The sequence below is a fragment of the Zootoca vivipara genome, chromosome 2 (genome assembly GCF_963506605.1).
Source record: "Zootoca vivipara chromosome 2, rZooViv1.1, whole genome shotgun sequence".
Lineage (NCBI taxonomy): Eukaryota > Metazoa > Chordata > Lepidosauria > Squamata > Lacertidae > Zootoca > Zootoca vivipara.
Window position 1 is genome coordinate 2,172,674 of NC_083277.1, and position 15,242 is coordinate 2,187,915.

At 44.0% G+C, this 15,242-nt stretch overlaps 1 protein-coding gene across 3 annotated transcripts; it reads left to right on the plus strand.

Moving 5' to 3' along the window:
• Positions 1-3,078: 3,078 nt before the first annotated feature.
• Positions 3,079-13,672, plus strand: LOC118080156 (zinc finger protein 135-like). 3 transcript variants are annotated; one of them, XM_060268740.1, is made up of 5 exons: positions 3,079-3,142; positions 4,496-4,635; positions 5,394-5,547; positions 6,694-6,774; positions 10,334-13,672. In XM_060268740.1, the coding sequence occupies exon 5, from the start codon at positions 10,491-10,493 to the stop codon at positions 11,850-11,852; it is 1,362 nt and encodes a 453-aa protein (XP_060124723.1). In that variant the 5' UTR covers positions 3,079-3,142; positions 4,496-4,635; positions 5,394-5,547; positions 6,694-6,774; positions 10,334-10,490; the 3' UTR covers positions 11,853-13,672. The 3 variants fall into 3 exon arrangements, with proteins under 3 accessions (XP_060124723.1, XP_060124731.1, XP_060124725.1); XM_060268748.1 differs by lacking the exon at positions 6,694-6,774; XM_060268742.1 differs by lacking the exon at positions 5,394-5,547.
• The last annotated feature ends 1,570 nt before the right edge of the window (positions 13,673-15,242 follow it).

Below are 15,242 nucleotides of genomic sequence, written 5' to 3' on the forward strand. Positions count from 1 at the left end.
GGGGGCACATCTTTATTATAAATATTATGCATAAATGTATCCTTTCGACTTGACAGCTCAGGGAAGTTACCTAGTTTTAAAAATCATATAAAATCAACTCCAGTTTCCCCATTCCAACACTATTTTGCCCTTAAAAAGGGACTCCAGGAAGTGCCCAGAGGCACTTTGCTGAGCTGATTTTTGGCCAAGCCTAATCCCATCACCAGCAGGGACCCAGGTGGCGCTGTGGGTTAAACCACTGAGCCTAGGGCTTGCTGATCAGAAGGTCGGCGGTTCGAACCCCCGTGACGGGGTGAGCTCCCGTTGCTTGGTCCCAGCTCCTGCTAACCTAGCAGTTCGAAAGCACATCAAAAATGCAAGTAGATAAATAGGAACCGCTACAGCGGGAAGGTAAACGGCGTCTCCATGTGCTGCTCTGGTTCGCCAGAAGCGGCTTTGTCATGCTGGCCACATGACCTGGAAGCTGTACGCCGGCTCCCTTGGCCAATAATGCGAGATGAGCGCGCAACCCCAAAGTCGCGACTGGACCTAATGGTCAGGGGTCCCTTTACCTTTACTTTAATCCCATCACCAGACCCACCCAGGTGACAGTCGATGCAAAGCCAGGACCTTATTGTTCCTTTTCTGTGGATACTCAAGAAGTTCCTCCTGGTATTTATCACACATTTACTTTTGCCCTGAACCATTGCCCTTATGTTAATCTTGTTTACCAGTATGTTAATATTGTATGTACCTCCCGTTTTCTGGCGTTTAGCTATGTAACAGTGATGTAGGAATGACCCAAGACACCCAAGATAACGGACAGAAAAAGAGTTTTAGCTCCCTGGCCTGTGACCTTGCCTCTCATGTATAACTTCTATGAGCCAATGCCTCTACATTTCTTTCAAAGCTATTTTAAAATGAACTGATTTGGAGTCCCTGATGCTATAGCAATAGCTTATTTCAAAATAAACTGGGTCCCTTCGGGACGTTGAGCTTTTCTATCCCTGTGTTGTGTTTTTCTTTGAAATGTTATTCCTTCCCCTCGACATGAACCATTGAGAGTATGTAGTGTAAACACCGACAATTGGGAAACTCTGACCTGTGAGTGCTCCAATTGGAGAACAGCCTTCAGCAAAGGTATCATGGACTGTGAAGGTGCTGGAACCCATGAAGAAAGGGGGTAGTGTGCTAAGAGGAAGGCACATTTGGCAAACCCTCACCACAACCAACTCCCGCCTGGAAACCTATGTCCCCACCAGCAGCGTAGCTAGCTACTTCCCTGGGAGCTGGGGCAGGGCAGGGTGCACCAGAATCCCAGTGCCTGAGTCCTGTTCTGCCCCTGCACCCTGCAGACCCCTGTTTATTTTTTGGGCAGCGCGAAGCCTTCATGCATCCAAGTCACTGCGTTACTCCCAGGAGAGACACATGGCTCTGGCAGTTAAGTTGTACTCCCTGCAGTGTGGCACTTAGTTCCCCTCTCTACATCTCGGGTCCCCACTGTGGAAGGACATGTGGCTCCAGAATTGGCCTCGACAGTCACCTATGGACACACCATTAAGACCGTGTTCATGGAAGACAAACACATATTCGGCTATGAGGGATCACCAAAGAAGGAAGAGGAGGAAGCAAATTATTACCATGTATCATAAAGCCTGAAATGAACTGTTTGTAAAGAGGTAGTCAGATTTCCCTCACCCAGTTCCTCCCTGGGTAATGCCTTCTATAAAGTGGCTCCTAGATCTGGAATGAACTTTCACAAAGTAGCCCAACACACTTTTCCTCTCAGAGGCGAGCTCTTGATTTTGCCACCTCTGCTCTTAGAACTGCTATATTGTGAAACATATTGTAAATATGTGGGTATTCCCGAATCCTGAGGTTTTCCTCTGAAAGTATTGACCTTTAGTAGGTCTGGTGGTTGTGGTCAGTACAGCTGGCCTGTACTGGTTGTTGTCAGGCTGAAGTGTGACTGACAGCAGAGCCAGAGTCTGGCCATTCAGTCCCCCAGAAATTCCAGCAGAGGGATGGAGCCTCTCTCTGATTGGCCAACAGCACTTTTGGAGGAAGAACAAAAGGGGCCATTTCTGAGGGAGAGAGTTTGATTTGAGAGAAGATGGAGAGGGATTTTGGGGAGTTGGGGGGGAATAGGATTTGTCTGAGGGAGAACTGGTTCTGGTTTGAGTTGAACACCCACCCTGAGGAGACTGTTCATACTGAAAGGAAAGACCCTCCCAGCTTGGAGAGGAAGACCTGGTTGGGGGTCTGGGGAAGGTCTACTGACAGGGGTGTCCTGGGAGGCCTGACTCTGAGGCAGGAGAAGCAGATCCTGAGGGGATTCAGGCTCCCCCTGGGTCTCCTTCCAGGGGGAGTTTGTGTAGGGAGAGAAGACCCCCCTCAGCCAGTCACAAGGGGGGAAGGGGATCCCCTGGGTCTATTAGACCAAATTGGAATTACTTCAGGAGTGGGGTTGCTGAAAGAGAGAGGGGCCTGAGGAAAAATGCCCTTCACTCATGAACCAGGGCATTGATCGGGGAAGTAAGATGTGTTATATTATTTAACTGAACCACCTCTCATAAGTAAGTAGCAGAAATTGAAGTATAACAACTGATATTTGAGTAAAGAGAGGCTACGTAACACTGCGCTTAAGCCTCAGGCAGGTTATAGTTATAGTTTAAGTAAATAAGTTGACTTCTGCACAGGAAAACGCATTTCCTGACCCACTTTCTTTCACAAACTTCTTTTTTGTTAATGAAACTTCCCTTGTTGTTTGTTTCACTCACTAAAAGATAAACTGTGGTAAGTGGGCAAGATTTTTTTAAAAAATTTGGCGTACTGGGAGGGTCCCTGAGCATCCTGTATATAGGAAGAACTGAATAGGGAAGAACTGGCCCCCCTCTCAGTCCTAAAGGAGATGGGGGGCACCCCCCACCCCCACCCGACCCAGGCGCCTCCCATGCAAGTCCTGGGGAAATCCTCAGTGCAGGTTCTCAACCGAGCACAGGGAGGGGCTGCTCTTCCCCTTCGTAGCTCTATGGGGTTGACATCTCCAGGCAGGCGGGGGAAAAGGAGGAGCGTTAGAGGGGGGGGGCTCTGCTCTTCCTACTGCAGAAAAAGACTTCGGAAGAGCGAGCAGTGGAGGCGGATGGGCCGAGAGGAGAAAGAGGTAAAGATGCAGCGATGGGGAAGGGAGGGGGTGGAATGGGGAGGGGGGAGAAAGGGACAAGGCCTTGCAGGGTTTCTGCTTTGAAGCACCCCCGCCCCGCACATTAGCTCCTGGGGGGAGAGAGGGAATCAATGGAAGGGCGAGAGAGAGGCCTGGATAGAGACCCCCCCTTCCTTCCCTCCCCCCTGCTCGCTTTGTGAGGCCCCTCCGGAGGGAGAGGTGGGGGCGCTCGGGGTGAGCAGTGCCAAGGGGGGTTTCTGGGCGCAGGGGAGGCGGAGGGAGGAGGGCAGGAAAAGTTGGGGGGCTGAGGGATCAATAGAAGCATCAGTGGGGAGCCCTGCCAAACAGAGAGAGAGAGAGAGGCACGTGGCCTTTGGGAAGAGATTTCTCCATCTTGTGCGCTGACGGGCGGGGAAATCTCCGGGGGGGGGGGTGCCTTAGCTTTTCCCTTCCTGCCAAGAAATGTGCCTTTGAGAAAGGGATAGGAAGGGATCCCTGAACAGGGGGATCCCATTGGGGCTCCAGACGGAGGACTCTTCTTTCTACCAAGTCCAGCCATTGGAAAGAAAAGGTAGGGAGATCCTGGGAGGAAAGCCCTTCCTTAAGTTACCGGAAACTCCCCCCCCCACTCAGGCTTTGAGTTTCACGTGAGTGCAGGAAGGGGGGTCCCGTGTGAATGGTCCTTGCCCACCTCTGTACTGGCAGGGGGTCAAACCTTTCCAGAGGGTAGCCCTGGTACATAGAATGCTTAGTGTTTAGTCTTATTATAAGTTATTGTAAGTTTAAGTTGAGCCTCCTGCAACTGGATTTCTTATGGACAGTACCAATATTCAATGTATTGGATTTGTGACCGTTATGCTGATTTGCCTTCAGTAGCAGTAAAGCTCTGCTGGATGAAAAAGAAATGCCTCTGGTCTATTTTCTGAGAATCCTGCAATGTGTTTTAAGTTGTTACTCTGCTATACATTAGCAGACTCCCTGGAAAAGACCCTGATGTTGGGAAAGATGGAGGGCACTAGGAGAAGGGGACGACAGAGGATGAGATGGTTGGACAGTGTTCTCGAAGCTACGAACATGAGTTTGACCAAACTGCGGGAGGCAGTGGAAGACAGGAGTGCCTGGCGTGCTCTGGTCCATGGGGTCATGAAGAGTCGGACACGACTAAACGACTAAACAACAACAACAACTATACGTTGGAGATCTGCTCTGGTTCAATATTGGGTAGAATATATAACGGACCCTTAGGAGCTCCCCAGAGTAAAATGTCCCACTGTGGGACCACTGAATTCCTTTATCCTAATAAGTTGTCTTCCTTTTTCTTCCTGTTCTTCCTGTTTATTTCTTGCTATACAGTTACCTGCTTAACCACAGACTGAACTGGCAAGGGGGTCGTCTTGTCCATCTCAAAAGTTTTACTTCCTTCCAGGGGAGAGGGGGTGTTGACAACTCACACGGGACCCCCCTTCCTCCCTGCAGAGAAGGAACCTATCACGGTAAGCAGCAATGTTCACTTTCCCAGTCTGGTGGGCTTCAAGGGTAAAGGACCCAAGATCATGATAGACAATGCCCATCACTGGAGGGTTTACATGTAGGCATCTGAATAACAATAATAGTTCATTTATATGCCGCCCATGAAAGATTGAGGGCAATAGGAGAAGGGGACGACAGAGGACGAGATGGTTGGACGGTGTTCTCGAAGCTACGAACATGAGTTTGACCAAACTGCGGGAGGCAGTGCAAGACAGGAGTGCCTGGCGTGCTATGGTCCATGGGGTCACGAAGATGGGATCAGTGGCCATGATCTTGGTTTTTTTGATGTTGAGTTTCCGACCATATTTTGCGCTCTCCTCTTTCATCCTCATTAAAAGGTTCTTCAATTCCTCCACACTTTCTGCCATCAAGGTTGTGTCATCTGCATACCTGAGGTTGTTGATATTTCTTCCGGCAATCTTAATTCCGGTTTGGGAATTAACCGTTATGCTGATTTGCCTTCAGTACAGTAAAGCTCTGCTGGATGAAAAAGAAATGACTCTTGTCTATTTTCTGAGAATCCCGCAATGTATTTAAGTTTTTACTCTGCTAACTGTACATTGGAGATCTGCTCTGGTTCAATATTGGGTGGAATATATGACAGGGACCCTTAGGAGCTCCCCAGAGTAAAATGTCCCACTGTGGGACCACTGAATTCCTTTATCCCAATAAGTTGTCTTCCTTTTTCTTCCTGTTCTGTTGTTTATTTCTTGCTATACAGTTACCTGCTTAAGCACAAACTGGACTGGCACAAACTGAACTGGCAAGGGGGTCGTCTTGCCCATCTCAAAAGTTTGACTTCCTTCCAGGGGAGAGGGGTTCTTGACAACTCACACGGGACCCCCTTCCTCCCTGCAGAGAAGGAACCTATCACAGTAAGTAGCAATGTTCACTTTCCACTGCACAACTGATCATGGATGCTGTTGTACAGCGGTCCAAAACAATGGTTGGAGGGTGCTATGGAAATGCTTTCGGGATTCATAGCTCCTAGATATATTCAAAGCATCTCTGTTACTTCTTGTTTTTGGTAGAGTGAGTTACAAGCTGTGATACAATGCATCAGCATCAAAAGATAAGAGATGTATGCACTTTCCCAGTCTGGTGGACTTCAAGGACCCAAGATCATGATAGACAATGCCTATTGCTGGAGGGTTTAGGTGTAGGCATCTGAATAACAATAATAGTTCATTTATTTGCTGCCCATCTGACTGGGTTGCAGGACGAGGAATGCCAGTATAACAAGCAAGGTTATACTTGTTAGCATACACGCAGAAGACCTGGGCCACCAAGCCCCCCCCCCCCCGGTAAGCATCTGCTGGGTGTCTTCTCCCTCCGGTAGCCAACTGTAACACGATCCAGGCTCCCAGAGTCTGGACACGTTATCTGCAGAGTTCATTTCCAGCGTTAGCGTGGTTTGGCAGCAGCAGCAGCAACAAGAAGAAACTCAGAGAGAAGTCCTTGCATATTTACAAGCGTTTATTCTAAAGCATCTCGGAAGATAGACCAAACGTGTCTTTCTTCATCAGCAAAGCAAAAGCAACAGAAACTAACATTACAATAGTACAACAAACGGAAGTATACATCATGTGACACATTCAACATCCTCTTCCAAGCCTGTTCCTGTTTAAGGTGGAACAGAATCTACTATTAAATCCTAACAATACTTGCCAATCTTACAAACTGTGTAAGAGAGAAGTGGGTGGGATAATAGTTTATAGGAATCCTGTGATTTTGTCCTCCTGTAACTTTTCTTGTGCTGATAATTGTGGTACATCCTTGGTACAGTTTCTGAAGTAAACCTTCAAAATCTACAAAGAGACTCACAGGTTCATGGTGAAATCAGTTTTCTTGTCTACATCAATCGAAATGCTGCCCACAAAAACAAGAGTCATCATATCTTTAGGGGACTTTTAATTGTCTGCCAGATACTTTTGGCTTTGTTTCTAAAGATAGATATTTCTGAATACTTTAACAATCACATAGGACATCAATAGCACTTCTGTTTTATTTATTCCACTTAGGAGAGACTCTGATACACCAGTCTGAGCTCATTTCCATTGAAACAGAAAAATACAGAGACGTTGTCCTGGACCAATTGAGAGGTCTGTAATTCCACTTTTCTGTGAGACTGTATCTTTGTGTGTCTCATTTCAGTGTGTAGGAACATAGAAAGAGCCTTTCCAGATTTGTAGGATATTAAGGAATATTGTTACAGTGGTACCTCTGTTTAAGTACACAATTGGTTCCGGAAGTCTGTACTTAACCCGAAGCGTACTTAACCTGAAGCGAACTTTCCCACTGCTACTTGGGTCCAATACTATTTCCCCAAACTGGCCTCTTAGCAAAGTTCACACACGCAGCAGCATTCAGAGCGCAGGAAACTGAAGCACGAAGAAGAGGTCGAAATCCACATGACATTCCAGGCTTCAAGTAGAATGGTTTACTACTGTCAAATTACATCTGAATGCTTGAAAATCTTTCGCTCTCAGTCCTGAAACAGTCACAATCCAGGTGGAAAGTGTGAGTCATCAAGTCACAGTGCACAGACTCCCCTCTTAAATTCAGTTTCACTTTTTCAATTTCCATAGAAACAATGCAGGCCAAATGACTTTATTTCTTTGACCTCGCAGGTGGTGGGCAACTCCCCAAAACTCTCCTCATGCAGATAATTAACATAGATAGTGGTTTTCTGAGAACAACTGACCTAGTTTTTATGCCAGTCCCCAACGCAGGAGGACCCCTCTTTTCCAGCATCCTGTTCTCAGAGTGATCAGCCCAGGAGAAACTCACCAGCAGGGCCTGAGGGCAAAAGCTCCCTCCCCACCCGTGATTCCCATCCCCTGGGATTCAGATGAATAATACCTCTGAAGGTGGATGGAGAAGAATGCTGGTAGCTGGGAAGTAACTGACTCAAATAATTTCAGTTATAGGAAATTAAGTGATAAAAGGGAGAGAAAAGGGAAATGTGCAAAAATTAAATAAATACCATAATATTATTATTATACTATATATATGGTCATTAGAAACCTGTTATATTCTCTATGAAAAGGGACACAGGTGGCGCTGTAGTCTAAACCACAGAGCCTAGAGCTTGCTGATCAGAAGGTTGGCGGTTCGAATCCCTGTGACGGGATGAGCTCTCATTGCTCGGTCCCAGCTCCTGCCCACCTAGCAGTTCGAAAACACGTCAAGTGAAAGTAGATAAATAGGTACCACTCCGGCAAGAAGGTAAACGGTGTTTCCATGTGCTGCTCTGGTTCACCAGAAGTGGCTTAGTCATGCTGGTCACATGACCTGGAAGCTGTCTGCGGACAAACGCCAGCTCCCCCGGTCTATAGAGCAAGATGAGTGCACAACCCCAGAGTCGGTCGCGACTGGACCTATAGGTCAGGGGTACCTTTCCCTTTAACTTTATATTCTCTATAAATTCATTCCACATGTCAATATTGTTGTAACTCGGCTCAGGGTTCAAAAGGTTAAAGGCAGCGGTGAAGAGACTAATAACATCCAGAGACGTGGAGTTGATGTGAAAGTACGAAAATACTTTATTGCAAGCATGCAAGAAAGTGACTCAGCATAGGATGCTGGCCCAGAATGAACATTGTCAATCCATCTTATACCTTGGACCATACAACCTTGCAACACAAGACAACCAATCAAATTCATCCTAGGAGAACAAAGAGTGGCCAATCCTGGTAGCCAAGGCCCAGATCCGTTGGACCATATTTGAGCAATACCAAACCCTCTTGCTTAGAGTCCACACATGACCCACTGCCCGATTTCACAAGAACAGGCAGCCCTGTTTAGGGAAGTTTTTAATGTTTGATGTTTTATCATGTTTTTAAAATTCTGCTAGGAGCTGCCCAGAGTGGCTGGGGAAACCCAGCCAGATGGCCGGGGTATAAATGATAAATTATTATTATTATTATTATTATTATTATTATTATTATTATTATTATTATTACTATTGATTAAGGGGAAACATATCTTTATTCCTCTAATTCATCAGTATCAGTCTCTTGGCCACATTTAGGAAACATAATCCATTTTGTAATCCAGATGACAGCTTCCATACAGTTGGTATATAATTCCAAAGGATATTTTCCTCTGAAAGTCTTGACTGTTAGAATTCAGCTTTTTTCAGTGTCACACATATAATATAATGCAATCAAACCTTAACTGGGTAGTTGGTTGCAACATTTTCAAATTAATCAAATATTTCAAAAAGATATAAAAATCGGCTTTAATAAAGAAATTTCTAAATTAGATGAAATATTAATAAGGGGCAAGGATAAATACATTAAAAAAATCTTTACGGTTTATTATTGGAATGGGAAACCAAAGACAAACAAGTAAAAGAAACAATGATAAGATCGGGACAGGATTTAGGGAAAACAATTCTGTTAGGAAAATGGGAAAATTTGTGGCAGAGAGACACAAAATTTACGCTCAATTATGATTTAAAGGAAAACCTAATGAAAATGCAATATAGGTGGCACCTAACGCCGGAAAAAATAGCAAAAATGTATAACTGAAGCAATAATGTATGTTGGAGATGTCAGAATGAAATTGGTATATATATACATATTTGGTGGTACTGTAAAGAGATTAAGAAATGTTGGGAGATGATTTATAAAGAACTTAAAAAGATGCTCAAATTTTCTTTTAAGGAAAATCCAGAATTATTTTTATTTGGAATGCTAGATGAGGAGATTCCAGCGAAAGATACATGTATACTAATAAAATAGACGTGTACACGTCAGCAGCAACCAGACGTCTCATAGCAAGTAATTGGAAAAGTGACAGAATACCCAGTAAAGGGAGGCAGTGGAAGACAGGAGTGTCTGGCGTGCTATGGTCCATGGGGTCACGAAGAATCGGACACGACTAAACGACTAAACAACAACAACCCAGTAAATAAGATTGGCAAATAAAAATGATATTGTATTATAATTTGGCAACAAAAATAGCAGATATTAAAGGAATAAATGAACACAAAAGAGATAAAGATTGGAAAGAATTTAAGGATTATATAGCAGGTTTTGCAGAGAATGCTGATCTTGTAGCAGGTTTGTGAAGGTTCAAACAAATTATCAAAAGAGGAAAATATGGACATAGGTATATATAAGAACAAAGAATATAAAAGTGCAATACAAGAAAGGCTGGAAATCATTATGGGGTGTGCGGGTGGTGGTGGTGGTGGTGGAGGGAGGGAGGGACAATACTTATTTGCGAGAAGCAATTGTTTTTTTCTTGGTATTTGATTAACCTTTTCTTACTACTTAATGTTTTTGGATTTTTTTGGTAATTTCTAAAACGTATTTAATTATAATTTATTTATTTTTAAAAGAAAGTCTTGAATGTTAGAATTCAGCTTTTTCAGTGTCACACATATTCACTTAGCCACCCATCCTAAAGGAGAAAGGAAAGTGAGAGAGTCCTGGACAGAGAACTTCCACTGGGGTAGTTCTGTATCACAAGACAGGCATGAGATCAGGTGGCCCATTCCCTGGCCATACTTCCTCAGGGAGACACAGAGGAGAGGGGAGAATCTAGGAGATACTAAAAAACAAAGACGGTGGTGTTAATTAGACTCACTTTGTGTTAAGTACCCTTTCCCTCTTCCTTGAAACCCTAAAAGGATTTTCTTTCCCCCCAAAGGAGAAGGCGATCCGAATTCTGAAGAGACAATGGCATGCTCTGACCCATAGGGTCACGAAGAGTCAGACACGACTAAACATCTAAACAACAACAAATGTAGACAACGTTAAAATTTATATAATGTGCTTCTGCTAGTGTGAACACTGAGTTTACAATAATGAACTCAACAGAAGAGAAACCATCTAAAGCTATGGAGTGCAAAAAGAGCTTAAACTGGAGCAAAACTCTTAGGAAACATCAACAAACTCCCAAGGGACAGAAACCAGTTAAATGTATGGAGTGTAGAAAGAGCTTCAGTCACCGTGGAGCACTTAGAACCCATCAAAGAATACACACTGGGGAGAAACCATTTAAATGTATTGAGTGTGGAAAGAGCTTCCGTCAAAGTGGAGACCTTAGACTGCACCAAAGAACTCACACTGGGGAGAAACCATATAAATGTGTAGATTGTGGAAGGAGCTTCAGTCAAAGTGGAACTTATAGAACACATAAAAAAACTCACACAGGGGAGAAACCATTTAAATGTATGGAATGTGGAAAGAGCTTTGGTCGTAGGGATACCCTTACAATACATCAGCGAACTCACACAGGGAAGAAACCATTTAAATGTATGGAATGTGGAAAGAGCTTCAGTCAAAGTGGAAACCTTAGATCACATCAGAAAACTCACACGGATAATACATTTAAATGTATGGAATGTGGAAAGAGCTTCAATCAAAGTGGAAGCCTTAGATTACATCAGAAAACTCACACAGGGGAGAACCCATATAACTGTATAGAGTGTGGAAAGAGCTTCAGTCAAAGTGGAAATTATAGAACACACCAAAGAACTCACACAGGGGAGAAACCATTTAAATGTATAGAGTGTGGAAAGAGCTTTAGTCATAGTGGAACCCTTAGAATACATCAACGAATTCACACAGGGGATAAACCATTTAAATGCATGGAATGTGGAAAGAGCTTCACTTCAGCCAAAAACCTTAGACTGCACAAAATAACTCACACAGGGGAGAACCCATATAACTGTATAGAGTGTGGAAAGAGCTTCAGTCAAAGTGGAAATTATAGAAGTCACCAAAGAACTCACACAGGGGAGAAACCATTTAAATGTACAGAGTGTGGAAAGACCTTCAGGAATAGTGGAAACCTTAGACTGCACCAAAGAACGCACACAGGGGAGAACCCATATAACTGTATAGAGTGTGGAAAGAGCTTCAGTCAAAGTGGAAATTATAAAAGACACCTAAGAACTCACACAGGGGAGAAACCATTTAAATGTATGGAGTGTGGAAAGAGCTTTACTCGTAGTGGAAACCTTACATTACATCAGCAAACTCACACAGGAAAGAAACCATTTAAATGCTTGGAGTGTGGAAAGAGCTTCAGTCAAAGTGGAGCCCTTGGAAGCCATCTACGGACTCACACAAAGGGGAAACCATTTAAATGTATGGAGTGTGGAAAGCGCTTCCTTCAAAGTGTACACCTTAAGAATCACCAGCGAACTCACACCAGAGAATAACCATTTAAATGTATGGAGTGTGGAAAGAGCCTCGGTCAAAGTGGACATTTTAAAGACACCAGAGAACATTCGCAGCAGGAAAAAAAGCATTTATATGTGAGGATTGTGTGTGCGAACAGCTTACTGATAGTGGAGCACATAGAAAACATCAATAGACATGCAACGGCGAGAAATCATTTAAATATATGGAGTATGGAAAGAGCTTCCATCAGAGTGAAAACCTTGCAAAACAATAGTGAATTTGCATGGGAAGAAACCATTTAAATGCATGGAGTGTGGAAGGAGCTTCAGTTTGACTGCAGATCTTAATATACATCAACCGTTAGATGCATAGAGTATATGTGAAGTTCTGGTGTCTACATGTAAATTTGTACCCATGTACAGTGGTACCTTGCAAGACGAATGCCCTGCAAGAGGAATTTTTCGCAAGACGAATTCGTTTTGCGTGGAATTCGTCTTGCGAATCGCAGTTTCCCATAGGAATGCATTGAAATTTAATTAAGGCGTTCCTATGGGCAAAAAATTTTTTTTGATGCATTCCTATGGGAAACTGCGATTTGCAAGATTAATTTTTCGCAAAACGAATTGACTCGCGGAATGAATTAAATTCGTCTTGCGAGGTACCACTGTATTCAAGTAATGAAGGTGATGTCTCACAATAGTAAATGCAATATAAAATGTCATGAACTGTAAATCTGCAATCCTGGTGGTGAATGTTCATGCTCTTTGAGTCGACTGAAGATCGGTCTTTGGTAGAGAGAGTTGAAAATGTTGGTGTTTTGGGGGTGCTAATAGAGCTTTGAGGAAAACAGAGGGTTAATGTTGTGATGCTTTGTTAGCAGGGTTAGTTAAATTGGTAGTACAGGAACAGGAGTATAACACCCATGCTTGTAATTACACTAAATGAACAATGAAGACACATAAAGAGTGAGGCCATCTTCTTATGTGCATAAAGCCCTTCTGTAGTTTTTATAATTGATAAACTAATTGTGTTACAACACTTCCTCATCCTTGGTTCTCTGAAGGGCGCAATTTTCAGATAAAACATTATTTCCAGTGGCAGCAGGAAAAGAGGAATGAAGAAAGCAAGGGTTCCTGGGGTGTCCAGAGGGGGTGTGAAAGAGACCCCCCATGCCCACTCCTCTAGATGGAGAAAAAGCAACCATGGGGAGAGAAGGTGGTAGAGAGAAACATGGCCTATGGTGGGTGATTCTGTTTTGGGTGCTGTCAATAACTTCTCCAGAGGCGCTCCGAGGCATCCTTTGCTACTCTCTCCTTCCCAAGAGCCTGTGGCTTCTCCAAGTGCTCCTAGAGAAGGATCCATTAAAACGGCTTGGAGGGAAAGATTGTTCAATTTTATTACTATTATTATTATTATTATTATTATTATTTTATTTCAAACAACCGCCAACATACAAAACATACTACAAATACTAACATACCAACATACAAACCTACAATACACTTACAAAACAAAACACAAACACAGAGGCGTCTTAGCCATAGAGGCTACAGTCACCACGGCCTGGAGGGCGCTTTGGAGGGCGCCTCTGCCCTGCCGAGCCGTGCCCAGAGTCTCCTCCTGCAGCACCGCTCTCGCCCGCCTCTTCTCGGACTGCGGGCAAGCCGGCCGCGAGCCTCCCATTGGCGCGGCAACCAAGGCTCCCTGGGCGGCAGCACCGCGCAGCTGCTTCGGCTGAGCAGGCAGAGGCGGAGGCGAGGTGGCAGCGCCCCTGCCTCCCTTTCTGCCGCTGCTGTTGCCGCCTCCGGCTTAGTGATCTTTGGGGGGGTGGAGGAGCCGCACGGTGGCCCCGTTTGTGCTCTCCAAGGAGCGTGTAGGAGGGAGGGAAGGGGGGGGGCTCCCGATAGATCCTTGCACCACTGTGCCAGGTAGGCTTAAGAGTGTCCTGCACAAATGCCTATATTACAATACACATACGAAAATATACTCATATCATCCATATTCATTCTTAGCAAATATAACTTATTACAACAATGACTATAAGAGAAACATATATTCATACTTTTTAGCCCTCTGTTCTTGACAGTTGGGCCATATTTCTATATTGATCTTAATTTTTAAACTTCCCTATTCTATCTCTTCATTAAACTAAGATAGATAGCAAATTGAGAAAATATAAATATGAGAGTGTTCTAGACGAGCTCCTGCAGCCTTGTTTCTCTTGGGGGGGGGCTGGATCTTCCTTCTGTATCTGCCCCCACGTTTTGCAACCTCTCAAGTTGAGACTGAACTGGTGTGCCTGTTGTAAAAGTAGTTAACCCATTTAGAATATGATAGAATTAATATAACGTACCAGTAAATGAATGTATCAGGGCTTTAATTATTTCTAGGCTACTTGGACTTCTCAACCCCGACTTTCACCCACTTATCTTTTGAACTACTGTTTATAAAGTTTAGAAATAGAAAATTTATGTGACAGACTCTTCTTCCCTTGAGTCTTCTTCCCAGGCGTTGGGAGCTATTGGAATGGTAAGCTAGAATCATAGAATCATAGAGTTGGAAGAGACCACAAGGGCCATCCAGTCCAACCCCCTGCCGAGCAGGAAACCCCATCAAAGCATTCTTGACATATGCCTGTCAAGCCTCTGCTTAAAGACCTCCAAAGAAGGAGACTCCACCACACTCCTTGGTAGCAAATTCCACTGCCGAACAGCTCTTGCTGTCAGAAAGCTAAGGACTTTCTAAAGGTCTGGTTGTCAGGGAGATGGACAATAAACGAGTGAAATGTAAATCCTAAGACAGCAAGGCACCAGGATACCCAAAATAATGGTCAGAAGAACAGTTTTAGCTCCTTAACCTGTGACCTTCCCTTACATGTATAAGTTCTATGAGCTAATGCCTATACCTTTCTCTAAAAAGTTGTACTAAAATGAACCTCTGGTTTTGAGTCGCTGGAACTATTGCAATAGCTTATCTCCCAATAAACTGGGTCCCTTCCGGATGTTGAATTTTCCTATCTCTTGGCTGCATTTTGGGGTTGCTAATAGAGCATTGTGGAAATTAGAGGGTGAAAGTCATGGTGCTTTGGAAGCAGGGTTGGTTAAATTAGAAGTATACAAACAAGCGTATAACACCTATTGTTGTAATTACACTAAATGAACAAATAAGACACAGAAAGAGTGAAGTAATCTTTTTATGTACATAAAGTAATGTTGAAACCCCTGTATAGTTTTTGTAATTGATAATTGTGCTACAACTCCTCCTCATTCTTACTTATTTGAAGGACTGAATGTTCAGTTAGAACATTATCTCCTGTGGCAGCAGGAATAAAGGATTAAAGAAAGAAAGTTTAAGCCCTGGCACCCAGGCCCTCCACTCTGTGGCTGGGCTGCACCTCTGTAACTCAGGAGATCTGAGACCATCACGGT